This window comes from Bombyx mandarina, chromosome 15 (genome assembly GCF_030267445.1).
Source record: "Bombyx mandarina strain Sakado chromosome 15, ASM3026744v2".
NCBI lineage: Eukaryota > Metazoa > Arthropoda > Insecta > Lepidoptera > Bombycidae > Bombyx > Bombyx mandarina.
Window position 1 is genome coordinate 5,013,869 of NC_143221.1, and position 25,827 is coordinate 5,039,695.

Sequence of the window (25,827 nt, forward strand, 5' to 3'; positions counted from 1 at the left end):
CATGTCACATGTCGATCTTCCTCAATCAGCTTACGCACAGCATCAACGTTTTCTTGGGTGACTGCAGTTTTTGGACGACCTTGACGGGGATCATCACTGAGCTTGACACGTCCACGTTGAAACTCAGCAAACCAGCGATAAATTGTGGTTTTGGATGGGGCTTCATCACCAAATGCAGAAATCATCCGGTCAACACACTGTTTTTGTGTTAAACCACTTTGAAAGTCATAATAAATCATCGCCCTTGAATTTTCTCGAGTCAATTCCATTTTCTCAACGACTAAACAAGTTTGACAAAACCTCGCGACAAGACCGAGAATCTTTTTTTAAATAAATAAATGGTATTCGATTTTTAAAACGAAGGAGTTTTCAATTAAAAAAATTTTTAATATGACAGGAACAGTGGAAATATTCCATCCCCGATACTTTTAGTGCAGCCCTCGTATAATAACTGCATTGATAATACTCCAAACATAAATGTATAATGTCATGATAATGTGATATGGGCTTAGATCCCCTTGCCTTTCCTAATAAGGAAAAATTGTACCAAAAAATGTCTATGCTGTGCTGCTGTCACGTAGTAACTAGTAACAGTATGTAGGTAGCTAATAAGCTAATCTGTGGCTGCTGTGAGTGAGTGAAAATACATCGGTTAAGGTCAGTAAATTTGTAATAATTCATATCTTTTATAAATACTATCAAGCGCTGCATTGAAAAAATATGAAAGAGAATACTAATTTATAGCAGTAGAAAATTCTAATGATTTCGAATATTCAGCTCAATTTATGAGAAAGTAAAATTTCCGCCACCATTGTTATTTTTTTCTGGCCACATCCTCAATTTACTCGTGCACGTTTCGCCCCAAAACTGCAAAAAACGTATTCTATTGAGAAAGTAAGCTTACCTTTACTATCTGCGTTATTTGCAGGTTTACAATTCAACGAGATAACTGTTCAGATTCCTGGATGCTTGGTCAGTTGACGATCAATTTGCATTGTGTATGCAATATCAAATAAGCGAGAACTGTAATTCACTGAAACAGAATGACTGAAAAAAAAAATTCACTAGATCCAGCATTGCGCTGTAGAATTCTACGATACCTGTATACTGGAAATGAGATTCCCAAGTACTACCCTGGTTGCTGGGAAGCCCATAATTATTTTAAAATCGATAAACTAACTGCACTTAATGAAGCATTGACAAATGATCCAAACAATACTGAAGTCATAAACCTTATTGTAAAGGTGGGTAGTAAAAATGAAAAAAATGATTATTTAATTAGAAAAAATATGAGAGTATTATTAGATATCATATAATGTTAACATGTGTATTTTATTCAAATAAGAAAATTATTAAAATACAGGTTGCTAAAGATGGCATGTACACTCGTTTTGAACCAATTGCATTTGCTTTGGCCAAATGTCTTCTATTGGGAACTCCAACAATAAAGGAGGCTACATACAATGCTGCTGCAGAAATATGTGTTACCTCAGAACAGATGTTGTTATTCCAAAAATTCAGCAGGCTATTTAAAACAGGTAAACAGAAAACCAAAAAAATTAAGTACACATTTTGATACATAGAATTAATTGATACATAAATATTTTAAGGTAGGGCCAGAACTTCGACAAACAAGGGACTTGATAATCCTGGTGATGTGGCAATGCAAAAGCGCCATCGCCCGAAACATGTCTTGTTGGATCCCCAGATCCACTCTCTGTGCTTTTAGGCCCCTCAAACACCAGTCGTGTTCTCGAACTAGTTGATGATGATGAAATAACCCATAATCACAGACCACTGATTTCTTGCTGGATCATCTCAGTGGCTTATCAGCCCACCTCGGGTTAATAGCTTGTTCACATTTGCTTTATTGTATTTGGTGGCAAGAGATTTCAGCTTTTCAATATTGGTCACTGTCCATAAGTATAATAATATTTTCCTTCGCCTGCGTAAAAATATTGATGTAAAATTTCTTAGTTTTGAACATCTCATAACATTTATTTTTGTTAGGTAATGGCCGTGGATGGTGTAAGAATGTAATCCAATGGTACACAAATAAAAAACCAATGGATCTCATTAAAGAAATTACTAGAGTCAGAGGTCGCTATGGACGTACTCATAAGACATTGCTGCGTAAATCACACATCAAAGTTCCGGAAAATGACTTTTGTAAGTTTACACTATAATAAATCAGCAGAACTCTGAAAATCTCTCCACAGGTGGTGTATACGTTCTTTTGAAGTTTACATGTTGTCAGTGACCTAATGGATGAGATGTATATAATGCGAGTCTTAAAGTTCCACACCAAGTATTATATTTTTATTTCTATTGTTTATTATTATATAGTTTAAATTGTTAGACAAGTTTAAGCCCCAGCTGGTGCTAAGTCTATAGACAATTCAACATGAATTGCACTGCCCAGTTTTATACAAGAATATTTTTTTTATTGTAGCAGCTTTTCGACCCTTGAAACTGGAACACATTAATGTTTGCCAGCAGAATTATGGTACTTAATACTTAACTGGGTTCACAAGACTGCCTACCAGTAATTATGCAAATAATATTTTTTATGGGTTTGATTATTATTATTTGATGTTATTTGTTCATCATGGAAGTCTTTCACATCAGTGAACACATTTTAAGTATCTATTTCATTAGAAAAAATATTAATTTGGCTGGTGCTGATGTTCGAATACATACCAACATAACTGTGGGATTTGAACACCAGCTTAGCCATTTGCACCAAGCATCTTTAGGTCACACAGGTTACAGTTACTTCAAATTTACTGCCATTTTTTATCTTTGCTGAAGTAGTAATGCTACTGGTTCAAGTTTTCCCACCTAAGAAAACAAGCAAAATATAGTACAAATATTTCTGCTATGGATAGTTTTTTTTTTATTTATTGCTTAGATGGGTGGACGAGCTCACAGCCCACTTGGTGTTAAGTGGTTACTAGAGCCATGTTAGTACATCCACAACGTAAATGCGCCACTCACCTTGAGATATAAGTTCTAAGGTCTCAGTATAGTTACAACAGCTGCCCCACCCTTCAAACCGAAACGCATTACTGCTTCACGGCAGAAATAGGCAGGTCGGTGGTACCCACCTGCACGGACTCACAAGAGGTCTTACTACCAGTAATTATGCAAATTATAATTTTGCGGGTTTCATTTTTAATTACACGATGTTATTCCTTCACCGTGGAAGTCAATTGTGAACATTTGTTGAGTACGTATTTCATTAGAAAAATTGGTACCCGCCTGAGATTCGAACATCGGTGCATCGCTCAACACGAATGCATCGGACGTCTTATCCGTTAGGTGACGACGACGATAAAGGGGAAGGTTTGTTCAACACACTGTTTTTATGCTGTATGTATGAAAACCAATTTGATAAAAATATTTTCCGTAAGTTAAGGATATCCGAAATTAAAAGTATTACAGTATGTAAAACCATTATTTTATTTATTTAGTGCGTGATGCCATTGTGAAGTATGCTATATTTGGTCTGAAACGTGCCAAGCAATTGATGGGCGACAAGCCAGGGACCAGTGAAATATTTGAATACATTCAAAAAGTAGAAGACCTACGCCACTGTGAAGATCCTCCAGCCGCTGCAGAGATGATTGTGAAGAATAAATTCGTCCTTGACCATATTCCTGGACATTTGCTGACAACTCAAGAGGTATAATGTCGAATCATTGAAATAAACATTGTGTTCGATTTTGGGGTTTACATTTTGAAATCTCCCGCCAACTTGCCCGGTACCCGCGCAATCAACACTGAGCGCGACACTAGCGCTACGTGTTGCCGCAGTTTGTGCAACATTTGAAAAAGGAGTCGTGAAATCTTTGAGCAGTTGGCGGTAAGTCCGTAATTCTTTAAATCTTTAAAATATCATAAAACTGAGCTATCGTACATTTATGATCATTCGACCGGATTTTACCTGTTACGAAATCAAATACCAGTGATTCAGTATAACAAAGACATAATTATTGTAAAAACAATTCCTACAAAAACTTTTATTCGTAAGTAGGTAGTTGTGTGTTTTTGTGAAAAACATAACTTCTGTGTTTTGTGTTTTACAATAAAGAAATTTATACAGTGATTCATAATATACATCGGCGTTCAGGTATTTAGTATTATTTTCGTTACAATATTAAACTTTATTTCAAATTTGTTGCGAACTTTATACTACATAATATACATATCTGACGCCTTGCCGCCATTACTGGCAGTAAATTAAATTTCAATAAAATAACCATAAAATATTTTTAGTGATAATTCTTATTGTTTGCTGTTGAATTAAATCTTAGAATCTTTAATTTTGTCGTATTAAATAGTTTTTAACCGTAGTATTGTCTTCGAATATTAATTAATTAATTATTAATATTGTTTTGTGTTACAATTTTACTTTGTAGAACGGTACTTTCTTTTAATATTTGTTGTTTGATTATTCGTATTTTATAACATTCTACTAATTCTTAAATTGTGTTTTAAACAAGTTAATTTGTAAATTCAGAAGTACCTACTAAATAAAATTGTAAGATGGCGAAAGCAACATCTGGAAAAAAAGCAATAATTTCCGATGACGATGTCGATCAGTTGTTGGCACCACATCAGACAACCAAGGAGATGGCATTTATGCGTTTACAATCGTTGTACGAGATGTCACGAGTAGTTAGAAGTAATACTGATATGCAGCCACAATTTCGCGCCCGTTTTAGAGATATTGTCGCTTTGAGAACTGCATATGAAAGTGCTATGAGTGAAATTATTTGTGTCCAAAAACGTTATAATGCGTCGTATGTACCGTCATACGACCAAATCAAAGCATTTGATGAGATGTATTACTCTGTTTGTGATATCGCGGATAGTCTAAATTTATCAGGTAGTGATAATACTAGATGTGATTTCGGTTCCGGTAAAACTGTAAAACCTCGATTACCGAAATTAGAAATTTTCCACTTTGACGGAAAGTTAGAAAATTGGCCCACATTTAGAGACACTTTTACTAGTTTAGTACATTCTAATACTGATATAGTTGATATTGAAAAATTTTATTACTTATTGTCGGCTGTCAGTGGTCCAGCACTCACTATCGTAAAATCAATGCCAATAACAGCAACAAATTATTACATTGTATGGAATTCTTTAGTTACACGTTTTGAAAACAAGAGGGCGCTAGCGACTACATATTTAGATAAAGTATTTAGTTTCAAAACATTACAATATGAGTCAGTAGACGGCCTAAATGCCTTTTTACAAGCGTGTCAAGATAGCGTCAAAGCATTAAAATCATTAAACATACCAGATTTATCAAGTTTTGTTTTGTTTTATGTAGCTTTGCGTAATTTGGATTCAACTACTAGGCGCGCATTCGAAAACAAAAGTGTACCGGGTGATCTTCCGACGTTTGAGGGTCTTATCGCTTTCGTGGAAAACCAGGTCCGTATCCTGGAGATGTCGGAAAGTAAATCGGTCTCAAATCAAAGCATAGACAATGCAAAACCTATATACGCAAGGGGTTACCAGAATACCAGTCGTTTTGATAAAAAGCTTAATAATTCAAATACCAGGGTGGGTGCGCCTAGAACATCTTTGGCCTCGGCCGCAACTGCGGCTACTAAGAATCTTCAGAACGAACAAAACTCGAATGAAACTTTAAATAAAATAAAAAAATGTTATTATTGCGGCAAGCCTCATTCAATATATCGGTGCTTCGAATATAGTGATCTCACTCCTGAACAACGGCTTCAAAAAATAAAACAGTTGAAGCTATGTGAAAATTGTTTGCGTGATGATCATATATTAAAGAGTTGTCCATCTAGGGTACGTTGTACAGTTTGCAAAAATATGCACCATCACACACTTCACATCGATGCTGGCGCTGGTGCCAATTCAGGAAATAATGCCAGCTCGGTGGCTCTTACCGTTTCTACAACTTCGACAGTCTTGCTCGGAACCGCAATTATACACGTCGCAGATTGTTGGGGCATCTATCAACCCGTACGTGCTATAATTGACAGTGGTGCCATGACGGGCTACATGGCTCAAGACTGTGCATTAAGGTTAGGACTAGGGCGGAGAAAGTGTGATTTCGATTCCATTGGTCTAGGTGCCAAGCCTATTGCAGATCTGGGGCTAACTACCTGTACTGTAAAACCGCGTCAGTGCGATAGCCCCATATTAACTACCGATGTAGTCATAGTTGCAAAAATAGCCGGAAATCTACCGACTATGTCTATCTCAGATGATATGATCCGTAAATTTCAAAATCTTTCACTTGCTGATCCAACTTTTGGTAAATCGGGTCCCATCGACATGTTATTGGCCGGTGATCTATTTCCTCAAATTTATGATGGAGAAAAGATCATGCCACAAGATAAGAACATGCCGGTGGCATTGCATTCCATTTTCGGCTACGTCATCGCAGGTCAAGTATCGATTTCGGATCATAGAACTGTAGACACGGAAAATCATCATATCAAAAGCGATAATACAAAATCATTTGTGGCTCTTTCTGTGAACTTGGAGCAAGAAAGGCAGTCTGTCTCTGAGATGGAAAGTATTCTTAACAAGGAACCACAACATCCAGATAATAATAATATATCAGTAGGGACATTGTCTGATCGCGATCATAACCGTGATAAGAAAAGTAGATGTTTCGTAAACTACCCTTTGGAACCTTTTTATAAACTTTGTGTTTCATATGGAGCAGAAGAACGTAAATACATTGATATAGAAAATAATTTGGAACGCGATCCGAAATTTATTCGTGAGTGCGAAAGTCTTGGTGGACACAAGAGCCACGTAGGTGCGGTACAAAACGTGGATTCAATATTTATCATCCCACATCTTTGTATTTTGTTGCTTTCTAGTACAACAAACAAATTGGGAGGCATGTTTAAAACATCATGCAAAACAATACCTGAGTGGTTTAACGGCCTCCATTGGCTTAATGACTTCCAGTCAGAGGGTCCAGTTAAACCTATAACTCTAAGCCTAGAACGAAAAACTTTAAGTACTGTATTTGTCTCAACAGAAGTCATAGAAGCATATTCACTGTTGGACCTCACTAACAGATACTCTAGTTTTGGTAAGCTTGTGAGTATAATCGCGCGGCTTTACTTGTTTATCCACAACTGTCGAGTCTTTCAATCAGAACGAACATCGCTGTTTGTGGATGACAGCAGAAAGGCTCACGACATTATTATTAAAATCGTACAAAGTCATTTATTTGTGGACGACATTATGGCCTTACAAAAAGGTCAGAGATGTTCTCAGAGTTTGCGGAAACTAATTACCTTCATGGATTCAAACTGTTTCCTCAGGGTGGGGGGTAAATTGTATAATTCTAGTCTTTCACCTGATAGGAAACATTCTTTACATTTACTCAAAAATTCAATTTTTACAAACATTTTAATAGATTATTGTCATAAATTTTATTTATATGTTGGTCCTCGCACTTTGCAAGGAATTACAACAAGTCAATGTCTCATGATTATTTCAGATAATGCCAATTTTGTGTCGGCTACGAAACATTCAGCAGATGTTACGCGTTTTTTCGAGTCTCACTTAGAAAGCTTATCAAGAGAACTTGTAGCGCGTAATTGTCGTGGGAGCCATAACCCTCCTAGTAGTGATCGTTTCGGTGGTTTCTATGAGTCTGCAATAAAATTTGCTAAATTATATTTGAAACGGATTGTAGGAGACAAATCATTTCCATTCAAAGAGCTCCGAACGCCTTTTGCTTGGGTTGAAGCAGTTTTCAATAGTAGACTGCTATGTCCACTATTTGATGATCCAGAGGAGTTCCAAGTGCTGACGCCGGCACATGTTGTGATCGGGCGTGAATTGTTGACTGTACCGGCATTCGATATCAGTGAGCAACGACTTTTACCTCGCGAGCGGTGGCAAATTGTACAACAATTTTCACAACTTTTTTGGAAACGGTGGCGCCAAGATTACCTTCACACACTTCAACAACGACAAAAGTGGTTCAACAGCTGTCGAAATTTAGTAATCGGAGATTTAGTTTTAATTAAATCACATGCACCACCTTTACAGTGGGATCGAGCGCGAGTCACTGAACTTAAGCCTGGTGCGGATGGTATCGTGCGAGTTGTTAAAGTTCGTACAAAAAATAATGAAATGACACGTCCTGTCGTTAAGCTTTGTCCGCTCCCAATAGCGACGGACACAGAGTAAGTCGTATGATACAGAAAACATAATAAGATTACATAAAGGTAGGTCTTTGTGTGATCTCCCTTTTAGTTATAAGTCAAGTTTATTGTTTAAATACTTAGATTTAAGTACTTAAAATAATTTTAATAAATACAGTCCACTGTGAAACTGAATCAACAAAACATTGTTATTGGTATCGTAATGGGAAATCCGGGCGGATTTCGGTGGGGGGAATGTTCGATTTTGGGGTTTACATTTTGAAATCTCCCGCCAACTTGCCCGGTACCCGCGCAATCAACACTGAGCGCGACACTAGCGCTACGTGTTGCCGCAGTTTGTGCAACATTTGAAAAAGGAGTCGTGAAATCTTTGAGCAGTTGGCGGTAAGTCCGTAATTCTTTAAATCTTTAAAATATCATAAAACTGAGCTATCGTACACATTGCAATACTTTAAACTTCTCATTTTAGTAATTCTTTAGTTTGTAATCCATAGGTGAGTGACACTGTTGAATGTAATATAAATATAAGACTGTCAGAACACCACAACTTTGTCATATCTACTTTGTGTAGTATATAAATCTATAGTGTTTGTGGTAAATGCTAGAAATCATCTTGATAAATCGAAAACAGTCATATTTATACATAATTTTACATTATATATCTTTATCTTTCAGAATATCCTGCATTATATACTTTGTAACATTACAAAAATAAATATTATCACAGGTATGGGAAGCTCTTTTACCTCATTTCACGCTACCGCAACTACTGCACCACCTCCAGCGTATGCACAATATGGCCTTCTTGAGCGGAACATCTACTTTGATTCCAAAATTGTTGACCCTACTGAACAACCAGGATTACATTCAGAGTTCTGATGTTACTCCGCTGCATGTGTACATATCGAAATGTGACTACAGACTAAAAACTAGGTATGTTTTATAAAAAAATTAAACAAATTTCTCCAAAGATTTAGTATGTTAATTTGCCAGTCCATGATATAAAATTGTATCCAAAATTAAAATGACACATGTCATATATAAAATGTAACCTCTCCTATTACTATTCTTCTATTCTGTTTAATCAATGCTGTTCTCACAGACCAATGAGACACGAAAAAGCAAAAGTAGCCGCTGAAAAAGAGCAACGCCGTCGCAGTCGGCAAATATATGACAGCAAAACTGGACTGTGGGAGTGGACAACAACTCGAAGACATCCCAAAGAACTAAAAAATTGGGGTCAGTATAAAGTGAAATAATGATCTTTGCCACAAATTGGATCTTGTCGTAATAACATAATACAGACTTATTGCAACATCAGAGCCATAATTTCGGATCTACTTATTACAGTTTTTTTTTTTGTTTTTTTGTTCTTGCTGTCTTGTCCTATTGTTGACCTCATACTACTATTTTTTACATAATTGTTATAATCTATTGAAGTGAAACTTCTTTATGTCCCTTGAGAGTAAAATCTAACTCGGGACAGATTCGTTACGGCTAGAGAGAAAAGATACAATTTGGGACGAGCGAGAGTGAGAAAATACACAGAGTACCGGCGAACTACTCGACCTTGGAGAGAGGGAGAAAACAAGCTAGGTTGTTTCTCCTATATACATTATGTTTACGGGCGTCGGCCATTAGATGGCTTGTTATTAGTTTCTCATCGTTCCTGTAGATTGCAGTAACATATTAACTATTTTATATATTATTTTTAATCAAGATTTAAAAAGATTTAAAAAAAAGTTCTATATATTATTTAAAATATATTAAAATGATTAAGAAGTCGTTTCTCTTATACACAGTATTCACTGATACAATAGAAATTTGATTTAAGGATGAAAAATGAAGAAAACCACAATACTACATTGCAAAAGAAGTTTCACTAAGTTGCGCGTGCACCATTTTTTTAATAATAATGAATATGTAAAGAGATTGTATCCTAAAAATGCATCGAATTCCACATGCATATTTTCCCAGTTAAATTTAGTTTAAGTTATAAGACACCTGGTGTACTCATCTGGAGCGATGCAAAAATGCCTGTAGTTTAAACCCTGCATTTAAATGCTTACAAACGACTTCGACTGTCGAAAATATACTGTTGTGTAATTAATAGTAAATCCTAAAAACAAAAATATGGAAAATTATATAATTATCATAAATAGTAGTGATAATTATGTCTGAGTGATGCAATATCATAATACAGTATGACCGGATACCGCTGGCCTGCCTACATCTATAGCAAAGCAGAGTTTTGGATTAAAGTGTTGAAAACATTTTACACCATTCCTTTCAAGGTTTCTCGTGTCAGAGTATGTGGCGACATTCACATTGTGATGTCTGTAAGCTCCTGTAACTGCTTGACACCAGCCATGAGGTCGTTTCGTAATCAACTTAATAAAACATCTGGAAGCCTTATGTCTCTAACGTTTAAATACATTGTCTGGTTTTCGTATACAATGTAATTTTCACTTGTAATTTTTTCATTTCTTTAATTTTAGGAATTGACAAGCCACCCAATCCGCTCGTGCTTGCATCGTTGAGTAAGCTTGTTGACCAAACCTGGTGTTTAACTCCACCTACAAAAAAGCGTTACTTGATCACTATGGATATGAGACACCATATGTTTAAAGGTAAGTTTTGTCCTAGTTTTTTGTACGAAGTCCCAACTTGAAATATCAAATAGGTAGTCAACTACCCACACTATTGCAAAAATACTATGGTTAATTATGCAATGAGCATATTGAAGCTACTATGTAATACTAAAAGCTAACTTTCCTAACAAAAAACTAAATTTCGTAACTTTGTTCCGTGCTTAACGCATATGAAATGGATAAAATAGACAAATATATAAAAATTTAATAACGTGCTTAAAATGCGAGAACTCGCCTTGGCATAGTGATGATGTCTAATCAGCCACCGTGGGCAGCCGTTGTAACTATACTGAGATCTTAGAACTTATATCTTAAGGTGGGTGGCGCATTTACGTTGTAGATGTCTATGGGCTCCAGTAACCACTTAACACCAGGTGGGCTTGTCCACCCAATTAAGCAATAAAAAAAAAATCCTAATGGTAAAGCATTTAAACTGTTATGCAATAAAAAATTGTGTATTTAATGTGTTCAGGTCGTCATTTCTGCAAGAGTTACACAGTGCCAAAGAAGGGTAAATTGGCAGCTAATAAAGCCACTGCTCTGGGATCTGGTGACACTGACACAGAGAAAAAAAGCAAAAAGCATCTTCTTGCTGAATGCTTCTACAATAAGCATATAACTCCAGGACATGCAGGTACAGATTAACACTTTAATCATATTTTAGTTTTGCAAATTAGAGGAATAATTATAAATCGACTAAATAGCAGTTTTGAAATCATTTAATTAGTTCGAAAATCATGAAGGTATCATGTTTTAAAGTAGTCTTTATTTTATCTTTAAAAAAACTACATAACCATGCCGAGATAGGTGAGATAAGTTGCAATTATAAATTTGCTCATTTTATTTGTTACAGCAATAGTTATGGCTCTGCAATTATTAAAACGCGAGAAAGACGTGAAACTGGCCGTATTTTCAGAGGAAGGTATCGAATTTGTTTCCATCGAACGGAACTTTACGAACATGGAGGAAGCTGAATTCGTTCTCAGGGTAATTAATATCTTATGGTTTTATTATGAATTCGGTATGACAAATGGAAAAGTAGAGCTCTAAACACTTTACATTACAGTCATAAACTTTATCATTGAAAAATTAAGTCTAACTAGGCAATATCTATACATGTATATTAATACGTGAAGGAAATATTTTGTATCCGTAATCATAAACTTTATCTTTGAAAAATTAAGTCTAACTAGGCAATATCTATACATGTATATTAATACGTGAAGGAAATATTTTGTATCCCTTTTTACGAAAATTGCGCGGACGGAGGAGTATGAAATTTCCCACACGTATTTGACGCACACACGCATGCATACTATTTATTTATTGTTTGACTTTATTAATATTTTTCTATAGTTGTAGTCTTGGCGAAATTTGTGATTACAGAAGTATAATAGTCTTTGTAAATAGAATCATAATAGTGTAAAGTAAGGCCAACCAGACGAGATAAAAAATGTAAACAAAGTTTCAGGAGTAAAAAACATTTTTATTTAAATAAATTATTACAATGTTCGAATTTTAATCGCTGTCATCTGTACTAGACAAAGATGATTCGTCGGAAGAGTCCCAGTCAGCTGTGTTTATGATAAAACTATCTATTGCTATAAAAATGGTCCTCGACTTTTATAACATGATCCACACAATTTCGCCATTTAACAGCAGATACACGTTGGATCCCCTCTTGTAGCAGTTTTTTCATATCTTCAAATTTAAATGTAGTATTATTGCGAGCTACGTGTCCCTTTATGTCAGCCCATACGAGTTCAATGGGATTGAGCTCGCAATGATAAGCTGCCAGGCTGTGATTCCATAATTAAAATCAACAACTAAGTACTCACAATAACAGCAAAAATCAAAAATAAAACTAACAAAAACGGAATAATAACAACAACAAGCCAAGTAAATACGGAAACGAAAAAATATGTATCACTTCGAACGCAATCCAAACGTGAACTTGTTCACAAAATGGCGGACCAAATCTTGACAACTGCGGTACTCAGTGCTTTCCTGTACCACGAAACGCACAACGACAGCTGTTGTCGACCAACTGACGCCATAACTGCGCGTACGAGTGATAAGGACAGAGATAATAATCCCTCGCTATCGCAATGTAACTCAGTAACGGTCCGCTTGTTTACGTTTATTATCTCGTCTGGTTGGCCTAAGTTTACAAACCTACAATTTTAATTAATTATAGTCGAATTTCGACTACTGCGGGACCACCAGTTAACCACATTAAACAGCCAAATAAATTGTTATTTTCGCTTTTTTTTTTCAGTATAGATCCTAATGATTTCAATATTTTTAGAAAGCGAATCTCGGGCGCGTCCAGCTAGACGCACCTATTGAATGGGCCGCGAAGTCCAACGTTAAGTTCGACGTGTTCATCAACATGGTAGACCGCGTTACTCGGTACATGGAGCTGGACCAAAAGGACCGTGGCGGCCGGGGTCCAGGAGGACGGTTCGGGCCTCCGCCGTCGCCGGAGAAGAACCTCGTCGATCATTGCCCCGTGCGAGCGCTCCAGCGCTACAGGAAGACCAGCGGCGTCAAGGATGCTAAGTGAGTATGGTCAACCAGGGTAAACATCCCTCCGCAACCTGTAGTTTAATGTAAATCTCTACTGATATATAAAGGACATGGGCCATAACGTATAGTAATATAAATAATATTTAAGTATAGTAAAGTGTGTATTGACAGCAAATCATATATAGGTAACCTAAAAATCTTATTTTTTTAATATATAATAAATTTTGTTAAGCTAATTGTCTAGTTTTAAAATTGGACAATAACTAAAAAACTACATTTTTTTATTTTAACATTATTTACAAATCTTTAAATACAGCCGTATAGCAGATAGCCATTCTTGACGGTAACCGCTTATCATTAGGTTAGGGTGGGCCACATTTGTCAGGATGGGTACCGGCGACGGCGAAACTTCGGCGCGCTCTGTGCGGTACCGTATTTCGTGGTGTCGGAGTGGTGGAACTCGATGGGGTTTAGTCGGTAGTCGGTTTTGCGGGGCGGGTCCTGCGTGGTTGACGCCGCGCAGCGCCTCGCGCCCCTTTCTCAAGGCGTAGTCTCCCGGTAGGAATTGGAAGAAGAGGAGGAATATGGTCTTCCTCTTCTCCCTCTTCTTCTCTGGAGGCGCCGGAGTCCGACATAACCCGGTCTGTTACCCCTCTCGACCGGGTATCCGTAAACGGATTCCTCAGCTTTAAAAAAAAAAAGGTGGGCCACATGCTCGTCACCATTCTAAAGCAATAAAAAGAAACGCGTGCCAATATTGAATACATAAATTTAAAATTAGTAATAAAAAATGTGTTTTACTTACCAGATTGATCGTGATGAACTTGGCATCTCACCGCGTGTCCACGACTGACGGCAGCCACGAAGGAGTGCTCGACGTTGTCGGCGTCGACAAACACGTGCCCCAACTAATCGACGCATTCGCGTTGGGACACTTCTACTGAACGCAACTTCATACTTGTATTTTGCTTTGCAAGTTACTTTACCGATCGGCACCGATTATCAATTTCGATCGCATCGATTTATATCTCGGTATTAGAACTAATATTTGAAAACCAATAATGTTTACAAATTAGATGGAAACAATATGTCCGAAAATATTTGTAAGAATTTTAATATCAGTCTACAAATGTTGCAACCCGTGGGCATATAGGACTCGAAAATGAATACGTACCGTAATCTGGGTAAATCTACTTGTATGACGTTAATATTGGACCTAGAGAGATATTAGTTACTTACGTATTATTTTAGAGTAACCTTGAAATAATCGCTTTAGCTTAGTTTAGGGGCATCTAAACGTATTGTCTCGCAAACTTTGATTTTGGATCTCTGCTTACATAATAATATAAGAGGCACGAATTTTTTTATGCTAGTGTTAGGTTAGAGGGCTTGATTGATATTCTCCATACATTTTTCGTACGAAACGCTCAGAGTATTTTTTCCTTAACTAATACGTCAGTCCGGTTGTGTTTGTATAATTTTTTTTAATTTTTTGATTCCTTGAGTTCCTTAAATGCACTTATGATATTTTTGCATTAATCTTCAAATATATGTATAATTAACATAAGTATGAAGTGTTTATCTCTAGGTATTGGTAAGCTTAGTTTATTATGTATGTAGCTTGAAACCATACGTAACAGGGTCTTTTTGGTTAATCAAAAATTTGGCACCTGGCGTTCACTCACAAGCTGTGTTCATAAGTCGATACAAAAACTTATTTATAAAATGAAATCAATGTGACCAAAAGAGCGATAATTCTTTTATTCTGGTTTTTATAAAAGAACATTCTTCGCCGATAGTCAGCTGTTTTAAAAAAAGTTTGCACGTCAGCATGTAGTTTTGTATTTTGGATTTTACGTGACTATTAAATTTTTACTAAAATAGTCGTTCATAGGTTGTGCGGTTAGACGATTTTAGACTCTGCCAAAGTTAATTGTGCATTTTTATTTAAAACATATTCAATTCTGACGTGCGAACTTTATGTATTTAGCAGATAGATAAAAATAGCATATCTTCGTAATAATTAGAAACAATGAAAACAGGTACATGCTCATTCTATGGTCTCAAACTTCCATAACATTATCAACGAATTTGTGGTATATTCGAATCCGTCAAAGATTGTAACTGAACATATAATGCATCAGTTGCATAAATGCATAACTATTTGAACATTTCCAAAAGATTCGCTCAATTTATTATTTCTAAAAATAAAATATCGGTAGAAAAATCACGAATATTCTGGATTTATTCACTTCATTTTCAAATAGAACTAGTTTATTTTTAACAAATATTGTAACTATCGATTAGTGAATATCGGCCCTGCTTGACTGAATGAGAATGACACTAAGTTTATGTTTATGAAACGCACTAGCGACGCACATCACTATCGAGGAACACTAATGTATTTCTTTCCTTTTGAGTGCAAACAGCAAAAGTAACTGCGAAATTTGAACTGAATCGAAAAAAACAACACAGTAGGTACATGAACAAACGAATATGGATTGCATAATTGTGCGAATCTTCTGGAACACAAATGCGCATGCATCTGCTTTCATAAAATATAGCGATAGGTAAATCCGTTTCAGAACATTAGTTACTTTTGTACTGATCAATGAGCGGACCTTTCAGAATCTGTGATCACTTGGTACTCTCTCGGGTTTAAGTATTTTTATATCTGAAAATGTTTAGAATTTTCAAAACTTAGGAGGAAAATTGTTGAAAACTTTTTTTTCTGAAATACCTGTAATATTTTGTTTTGTTGATATTTTTTAGAATAACTCATTTTTCATGAACGAAAACAGCTTATATTTATTATGCTTTCAAAATGTAGCAGCCGACACTTCATAACTTCTAAGCAAATTCCTAGGTTCTAAAGAATATTTGGCTTTTATAATTATTTCTTGTAATTTGTGCTAAAACATAATATACCTACTTTCATCACAATTTATTTGGTTCTAATAATAAAACAGTTACAACTGTCCAGCTATGTTTAGCTTTCAGTTTAAAAGGTACAGTTTGTAAATATACATATATTGCAATTAGACCATGTGGCTGCTTCAACATGATTACAAGTTTTGTTACATCACCTTTGTTTTTGTTTAAAACTTTTTAGTTTGACGATAATGTTAGTGCATTTTTTCTTGATTACTAAAATGATCCGTCCCTTATTGAAATAAACACACTAGTGCCGCATGCGATTCTAGTATATTATTATATAATATAATAGTGTAATTTTTAATCAATTCACCGCATACCAAAACCACACTACTGGATGAATAATAATAAAAAAATGTACTTGCATGTTTGTTTTCACGTTAATAAATCGTAAATAAGCAATTGTTTGTTTTACTTTACACACTGAAATAAAAATACAAATATTATGTACCTACAGCTTATGTTTTTCAAAATCCAGTATACCTACATCTGTTTACTTCTTGACTATTTGCGTCATTTGATTATTTTGGTCGAATTAAGCATCGTGATATCGATTTAATAACCCTGTAATATAACCATAGGCCAAAAATTATTTTGTCTTTGCCTTTAAAATAAACAAATTATAAATTGGCGGTTTCATATCACATATTATACATTAGAGAATGTGGAATAGAGACATCTTCAAACACAACATGAAATTATTTTATTTTACAACAAGTCAACTGGGGACTGGGGACCTTATGTAGTCGGTTGGGCGGGAGAGCGCGAGGATTAGAGTTGTGAATTATTATTATTTTTATAATTTAGTGTCTATAGTTTTAAACGTGTAGCGATGGTCGTTTACTGTTTAGCATCTATAAAAGGACACAATTGTGGGAAAATGAAACAGGGCCGCTAGACGTAGCTTCTCAGGATCTCCAAAAAATTCAATAAATGACCACTATTTTGTAGAGCCTTTAATTAATTCTGTATATAATTCTATATCTATCTAAGGCTCTACAAACGAGATAATATTATCTCGTTTCATTTCTCAATTGATTAACGGCTCAAATTAATCAAGTTATTTCGTTTTTCTCCATGTCATTTTTCATAAAACATAATTTACAAAAAATTAGACTGTATGGTGTTACATCTTCGCCTTTCCAATTAGAAAAATGGAACAGGGAACTGCCACTTTTGTATGTCTGTCACTGTCAACCATTCTAAAGCAATTCATTTACCTCTAGTTCGGATTGATGCATTTAATATAAATTAAGGTTAAAAGGCCATTCTTCGTTTATCCGTGAATATATTTTAATTTGTTTTAGAAATGACGGATATAGATAAATGGATAGAAGTTGCAAAGAGATGCAAATACCTCCCGGAAGATGACCTACGGGAACTGTGCAATATAGTTTGTGATTTGTTACTTGAAGAACCTAATGTTCAACCGGTACAGACACCTGTGACGGTTTGTGGTGATATTCATGGACAGGTAAGCTGCCTGATCCAACTGAAACATTTAAAATTACATCGGAAAACTAACCAGCTTATTCTCTTGTGACTTTACAACTTAAATCAGTTAAAAAAGTTTGTTGGATAAAACCATCAGCTAATTTTCTAAATCACTGCAACTAATAAACTGTAAATTTAATTATAAGTATAATAATAATGAAATGTTTACTAAGAGCTCCTGTAGAAAAACTATATTTCAAAATGTAATTTCAATATTTTCAGTTCTATGATTTAGAGGAGCTTTTTCATATAGGTGGTCAAGTGCCATATACAAAATACATATTTATGGGAGATTATGTGGATCGAGGATATTATAGTCTAGAAACACTAACCTTGCTCATGGCCTTGAAAGCTAGATATCCAGATAGGTGAGTTGTACTTTAAAAAATTAAAAGTATTAAGTCAAAGTAATGGATGAAAAAATACATATTGCTGTTACGTAATTATATCAATTATTATTAATATCAATTATCATTATATCAATATTGATTGAGGTTAAATGAAATCAATAAATTTCCCCATTAATCAGAATAAGTTTTTTCATAATATACAAATAAAGGTAACTCCGGATAATAAGTATTTATGGATGCTAAATTAATATTGTTTTTTTTTTGTCAATATTAATTCGTTGATACACATTGCCTTTCAACATCTTGCTTAATAATATTTATCTTCAAATCTTCTTATTCAGGATAGTCTTATTAAGGGGTAATCATGAAACATGTCAAATAACTAAGGTTTATGGATTTTATGATGAATGTCTCAATAAATATGGAAATGCAAATGCATGGAAAGACTGTTGCAGAGTTTTTGATTTGCTGACTGTTGCTGCAGTAAGTGGACATTGAATAAATATTATCTAAAATAAAAATATAAATTAGCTTAAAATTTTAGTTATAAAGCTTATTTCATAAGAATAAATTGGGATTATGGTTCATGTTTGTCATAGTTTTATGGCTGAAAACTTCAGACAATTTTGTAATTTTAACAAAGTCAATAACATTTTCAACAATAAAATGATGGTATCAATTATTCTAATGATATAAGTACTGAACACATGTGCCCAAGTGACTTCCATGATGGACGAGTACTAATCTATACTAATATTATAAAGAGGAAAGATTTGTTTGTTTGTTTGTTTCGAATAGGCTCCGAAACTACTGGACCGATTTGAAAAATTCTTTTTCCATTAAAAGCCGACATTGTCCCTGATGAACATAGGCTACGTTTTTTTAATTTTTTTTAATTTTTTTTTTGGTTTAATGTGTGTTTTAATGTTTCCGAAGCGAAGCGAGGGCGGGTCGCTAGTTTGTAATAAAAATTGAACCAACTAGGTATGTACTAAGTATAATTTGTATAATCAATTTAGGTAGGGCATCTTGTTAACCGGCACAGGTAGATATCATTATCGCGCCTATCTCTAAGATGAAGCAGCCATTGTACTGCAAAACAGAATTAGAACTTTGTCTTGAGGTGGGGGATGACATTTGCTTTTGTTCATGTTTACAGATTAGTAACCACTTAATAATAGGTGGGCCGTTAACTCATTTATCTATATAAAAAATAAAAAATAAAAATTAGATTATGTTACAACAAATCATTTAAGTCAGCAACTTTTACAGTTAATTGATGAAACCGTCCTATGTGTGCATGGTGGTCTATCACCAGAAATATCTATGATTGATCAAATAAGATGCATTGATAGAAATCAACAAATTCCACACAAAGGTGCATTCTGTGATTTGTTATGGTCAGATCCTGCTGATGTGAAAATGTGGTGAGTATGTAGCTAATGCTGATGTAGAGTATATGAAAGATGTAGAATGTAGGCTTTAATCTTGTGTTTTGTATAATTATTATATTATTTCTAATATTTCAAATACTTTATAGTGTTTGTGGTCAGTTATCCTCAAACTAGGTCACTTTGTGTACTAAGTATCAGTATGATCATGATAAGATTTAGTGTTTTAATTGTAGAGAACCCAGATCCAAATGATTATAAAAAAAACATGTAATAATACTTTTTTTTTTAATGTACAGGTCAGTAAGTCCTCGTGGAGCTGGATGGTTGTTTGGCTGTCAGGTTACAGAACTCTTCATGAATTACAATGATTTAACTCTTATATGCAGGGCACATCAATTAGTGAATGATGGTGTGTATTTTTAGTGTTTTATTTTATTAAGTGTTCAAATTAAAACTTAGTGTACATAAGAAAACCACTCCGCTACCATAAGATAGATTCTCAAAACATCACAAATCCATCAGAAATATTATAATATCTGGTAAATCTTCTCACGTCATGTCATGTCATAAAATGAGTTTACATTCGAACTTTAGACTACACAATCCGAAGGCTCACCATAATTGAATTAGCAGTAGTGCCACTCTTTTTAAATTTCTAGTTTGAATTAAATACCAAGCACTGAAGTCTACTCGTGCCAATACAAATATGCCAATGTTTAAATCTGCTGACTTATCAGCTTATTAAATAGTAACTCATGCTTACAAATAATTTTCACAACGAAGGAATGGGTAATAAAAACCAAATCTACAAAAACTAGAATTTCTAAAATGTAATTGAAATTACTATGTAATGAAAACTTGGACCTCATGCCTCAAGATGGGTGGCAACAGTCACATATCTATGAGATCCAGTAACCACCAAATGCCAGATGGGCCAGGAATTCATTTCACTCACTGTACGGGGCGCCCGTATGGTGCCACGCCCTGACCCGTGACAACGTCGCAGCGTTGCGACGTCCGCAGCGCGCGATTGCGGTCAGGGCGGTTCGTGGGTACCGCACCGTCTCGTTCGAGGCGGCGTGCGTGCTCGCCGGGACGCCTCCCTGGGACCTGGAAGCGGAGGCGCTTGCTGCGGATTACGCGTGGCGATGTGATCTCCGCTCCAGGGGGGAGCCGCGTCCCGGCGCGGCGGAAGTTCGAGCGCGGAAGCTTCAATCTCGGCGTGCCGTGCTCGAGGCGTGGTCTCGCCGCCTGGCGGACCCCGCCTACGGGCGACGGACCGTCGAGGCGATCCGCCCGGTCCTCTCGGACTGGGTGAATCGCGACCGCGGACGTCTCACCTTCCGAGCGACGCAGGTGCTCACGGGACACGGCTGTTTCGGTCGCTACCTGCACCTCGTCGCCCGGAGGGAGCCGACGCCGAAGTGCCACCATTGCAGTGGCTGCAACGAAGACACGGCGGAGCACACGCTCGCGTGCTGCCCCGCTTTCGCGGAGCAGCGCCGCGTCCTCGTTGCAAAAATAGGACCGGACTTGTCGCTTCCGACCGTCGTGGCTGCGATGCTCGGCAACGATGAGTCCTGGCAGGCGATGCTCGACTTCTGCGAGTCCACCATCTCGCAGAAGGAGGCGGCGGAACGGGAGAGGGAGAACTCTTCCTCCCTCTCGGCGCCGTGCCGCCGCCGTCGAGCCGGGGGTCGGAGGAGGGCGTTTGTCCAGCTCCGGCCCCTATGAGGAGGCAGTCTCCTCCCGGTGATGGTCACGGGGCGACCTAAGGGGGCTGAGACTGCGCCGCACGCTACCGTCACTCTAGCGCGCTGGCACCAGGAGGACGGGACGACGCGTCGGCGGCTGCGGACTGCGATGCGGTCCGCATTTTCGTCGTCGCTGTCGTCGCCGAACATACTGTGGAAGAGCAACCCGGTCGGCGGTGTATCGCGTTCCGACCCGGCAGGCTGGTTCTGGCCCAGCGGGGTATCCCGGAACACCAGCGGCATCGCCCGGGCGGCCTGAAGGGCCGCCGTACCGCGAAGACTGACGTCGTTGGTCGTCGACTATCGCCTCGACGACCCGTCGGTCGGGCGTCCTCGGGGTGGCGCCGCGTGTCTGGTTGTAGTGTTGACCGCGGGAACCCCCCTACTCTGACCGGGTTTTGACCCCGGACGGAGATCGGACGCCGGGTGTAAGAGTGCAGGGGAGTCGTTTAGTGGGTGGGCCCTAAATTCCTTGGGCCCGCGGTCTGCTCTCAACACCTGCAGATCGTAGAGTCTCACATACCCCGCGCGCCCCCTAGGCGCGGGGACCTCGTAGGAGGTTCGGCCCTCGGCCCGGAAAAAAAAAAAAAAAAAAAAAAAGGAATTCATTTCACTATGCCAGAAAAAATAAAAACTCAATATTGTAATAATATGTTTTTTTAATGTAATCAGGTATATAGCTTAGTTGGGTAAATGTAATATCTTCACACATTTTAAGATTCTGTTTAACCTAATACTTTTCTGCAGGTTATAAATACATGTTTGACAAAAGATTAGTAACAGTCTGGTCGGCGCCTAACTACTGTTACCGATGTGGTAATGTTGCCTCAATCTTGGAATTCAACACTGTTCATGATAGAACAGCAAGGTTATTCCAAGCAGTGCCTGACACCGAACGAGAAGTTCCTCCACAGCATACTACTCCATATTTCCTTTGAGCTGAGATTATGTGATCAAAGTATTCCATAAGTGTAAAGTTTTGTATTAATAAATGTTGCATCTATTACAATTTTTTTGTTTATTGACCCACTTTTATGTTCTTTATTATGAGATCTGTTCTTTTTGACATATTACTATTATTTTTTTAAATCTTCATTATTTATACCTTCGTTTTTTTATATTTATATATTTAATTTTACCTTTTATTATTAAATATGTACCATCATGAAATCATAGTCTGTTGAAAATGAATAATGGGATTAACAGAATATATTACAAACTAGCTTTCTGCTGCATTACATATGACATGGGTGGAAGAGATCCATGCTCAGCAGTGGAATGAAAGGCATCCCAGTTTTTTAAAGGTTAAACTATTTCCATACAATGTTTCAATATATATCCAAAATCCAAGACAAGACGAGAGAAGTGAATATTTATAACAGAATATTTTTCGAACAACCAATTTTTATGAAACAAAGCCTGTATATATTTACAGTGAAAATCCTTTCAATAGATTCAGAAATATGTGACAAATGTGGGTGAACAGACAAATGGTGACTAATTCTAAAAATGGCCAGTTTATGTTCTATTACTGTTCTTTAACTATTATTTTTCTACTTATATAATTTTTCCTAAATGTATAGACGTACTAGATTTAACTGTTTTATTATATATGTCGATTGATAAAGTGGCATGCATTTAAATAAATGATATACAAAAATTTTTAATGAGGCTTTATTTATTTATAATTTTATGAAACACTAGAGTATTGCAAATTAACTACTCCCTATTGTAATCGAAAGTGTAGTCAAAGTAAGATTGATCAAAGTTATGAACACGAACATAACCATCTTCACCTCCGGAAGCATAGGACTTTCCATCTGGATGGAAAGCCAAACTGTTGATAGGACCAAAGTGACCTTTCACTCGGCCAAACTCCTCTTCAAAAACTAAGTGGAAGAAACGAGCATCGAATTTACCCTGTCTGGTTGATGTGGTTGTCACTTCCATAGCATCTTGACCACCACCAAGTACAACATGATCAAGGATTGGACTGAGAGCAGCAGAATTTACAGGTCTCTCTGTCTTGTATTCTTTAAGAAGTTCTAATGAGTTAGTGTCAAATAACTTAGCAGTATGATCCTTGGAAGCAGTTATAAACATTGTGCCGTCACGAGAAAGTTGCATATCGGTGATTTGGTGGGTATGCTCTTTAACAGAGTGGATTTTTTTACCAGTCTGAAAAATAATTAGATATCATTAGCAGTATTTAAAAATAAACAGAATAATTTCTATGAAAGATAATTTTTTTGCATGGAGAAAGTAGATAATATTTTAATTTACTTAGTCTATTGAAAAATTATTTGCATACCCTCAGATCCCATTGTATAAGGTCACCAGCTTCATGACCAGTGATAATTGTCTCATCTAAAGAACCCCAAATCATTGAAGTAACCTTTGAATCTGTGATTTCCCATTTTAAAATAGGAGCTTGACCTGACACTGTTTCATCAATTGTTCTTGTATCAATAACGAACACCTGTAAATTGACATAATACTTTATATCTTAATTGTTATCAAAGGATATACAAAATTATAATACTAGTTAGTAAGAACTTACTATATATGTATATAGGAAACACATTAAGGGTTAAAATAGAGATTCCCAAGAGTTGATATTGTCTACCTAAGCACACTATAATTTAACCGACTCCAAAGTTTCAGTTCAGTTTGAAAAAGGGTAATTCCTGCTCAAAATATTTTGTGATTTAGGTTAAAGGGTATTAAATTTACAAGTGAGCCTTTCAGTAATAATAAATTTTAAATGTCTGGAGAATAATAAAAAAAAAAAAGTGAAATGTCAGCATAAATGACACTTGTACTGTCAACAAATCTTAGTTTAAAGAAATACAAGGTATGTAGGAATTGCTCTTGAATACTAAGTTGTAATCATTAATTGACGGATATGTTAAAGAACAAAAAATAAGAATTTTTTTAAGGCATGGCCCTCAATAAACCACTTTGAAGTGAAGCAGACAAGTTCACTTTGTGGTTTAATAGAGAATGAAAGTTCTGAAACGGAAACAACTATAATAATATTTATGCTTAGCTTTGCATACAATTTTACTTTTCTTCTAATGTTAAAGTTGCCAGTCATAATATCCATTAGTCTTTCTCATCCTCAATTCACGTTTCTCTATTTAAATAAAATGTATATACTATGTAATTACCTCACAAGGGTGTCCCATCGCTTTGTCAGTGGTATAAGCAGCTTGATATGCACTATAGCTGAAGTTGCATGTTCTTACAGAAGAGTTGGATTTGAGTGTTGCAATATTCTTGCCTGTCTCCAGATCCCATAACCTGTGCATCGTTTAGTGTTATCAACAGCCTACTCATCTTTGAGCAAACAACATAAAAAAAGAATTCAATTTTCAACACTTTATTTGTTTATAATATACTGAGGATAATACCTGCAGGAACTGTCGCCACCACCTGTGATGAGATTAATTGACTGCCAGTCGACGTCAAGGCACCATATTACACCACCGTGGCCGTTGAAAGTGCCAAGACGTTCGCCGTTCAGTGACCACCAAACATTTGGTTTTGAATCTTTAGCGGCGGAGAAGAGCAAGTCACCCTCGCGGTTATATTTGATCTGTGTGATGGCACGCTGGTGCCCTTGCAGCATAAGAGGTTTCTGGAATTACATGAGTAAGTAATTTACCTAATTTATAGTCATAGCTATGTTTGTGATTGAATTTGTTTGATATTTCACACAATAACTTTGGAGGCATTAAAATTTTGTATAAGAGTGTTATTTACCATGTTTAGAAAGTATTTTATTTAATAGTTTATTATAAATCACAATAAAAACGATGTGGTGACATGTGGCAGGCGGCGGACTTTTTGACAGAAGGTATTTTTTTCATAATTTTTATTTAGCCTTCGCCTGGCGCATAGTTGAGCTCTATAGCTTAGGGTAAATTTTTATGGGATGTTATGACCTGGTAACTAAGACCTTTAGGTCATGTCCTAATTTAGTTTATATTCTTATTTTTATGAAAAATGATAATATGGAGTGAAATGAAATGAAATGAAATTAAATGAGATGAGATGATATGGGATGAAATATAATCTCAGTAAAATGGTGGTCATTTACTAAGATTTTTTCAGTGGACTTTTTGGAGGATCCCGAATAGCTACGTCTAGCGGCTTTGTTTCATTTTCCCACATTTGTGCACTTTCGCAGATATTAAACAGTTAATAAACCACCGTTATTACACACTGAAACATGAAGAAACACTAAATAGACAAAATAAAACCAATCACACAACTTCACTCCTCGCGTTCCCGCCAAAAAGTCCATACATTTAATTTAGTTACAATCATAGATTATACACTTAATATTTGAGAATTACAATAAAATTCTGGTCGTACGTGCACGTGTTGTACATCAAAAATTCTTCGCTCTGAATCTAGTTTTTATTGAAGCTAGCACCTCTTTTTTTTCTCTTTTCTTTTTTCCTACCTATCCTTGCTATAGCCTTGAAAAGCTATTTCAGCTTCATCCTAACATATAGGTGAGCTCACGG

The 25,827-nt window shown here is 36.3% G+C and overlaps 3 protein-coding genes across 3 annotated transcripts; 2 read left to right on the forward strand and 1 right to left on the reverse strand.

Moving 5' to 3' along the window:
- The first annotated feature begins 569 nt into the window (after window positions 1-569).
- LOC114245468 (RNA-binding protein RO60) lies at window positions 570-16,702 on the forward strand. The gene is made up of 12 exons (XM_028177642.2): window positions 570-657; window positions 929-1,244; window positions 1,364-1,538; window positions 2,011-2,169; window positions 3,474-3,685; window positions 8,914-9,119; window positions 9,289-9,425; window positions 10,685-10,816; window positions 11,310-11,471; window positions 11,691-11,824; window positions 13,146-13,399; window positions 14,175-16,702. The coding sequence occupies exons 2-12, from the start codon at window positions 1,044-1,046 to the stop codon at window positions 14,308-14,310; spliced, it is 1,908 nt and encodes a 635-aa protein (XP_028033443.2). The 5' UTR covers window positions 570-657; window positions 929-1,043; the 3' UTR covers window positions 14,311-16,702.
- Window positions 16,703-17,478: 776 nt separating this feature from the next.
- PpV (Protein phosphatase V) lies at window positions 17,479-22,959 on the forward strand. Its single transcript, XM_028177661.2, has 6 exons — window positions 17,479-17,774; window positions 18,017-18,162; window positions 18,486-18,627; window positions 19,417-19,571; window positions 19,835-19,947; window positions 22,040-22,959. Exons 1-6 carry the CDS (start codon window positions 17,610-17,612, stop codon window positions 22,228-22,230), a joined length of 912 nt encoding a protein of 303 aa, XP_028033462.2. The 5' UTR covers window positions 17,479-17,609; the 3' UTR covers window positions 22,231-22,959.
- eIF3i (Eukaryotic translation initiation factor 3 subunit I) lies at window positions 22,953-25,217 on the reverse strand. The gene is made up of 5 exons (XM_028177660.2): window positions 25,058-25,217; window positions 24,706-24,932; window positions 24,463-24,595; window positions 23,604-23,771; window positions 22,953-23,470 (listed from the first exon to the last, which is right to left on the reverse strand). The coding sequence occupies exons 1-5, from the start codon at window positions 25,058-25,060 to the stop codon at window positions 23,012-23,014; spliced, it is 990 nt and encodes a 329-aa protein (XP_028033461.2). The 5' UTR covers window positions 25,061-25,217; the 3' UTR covers window positions 22,953-23,011.
- Between the last annotated feature and the right edge of the window lie 610 nt (window positions 25,218-25,827).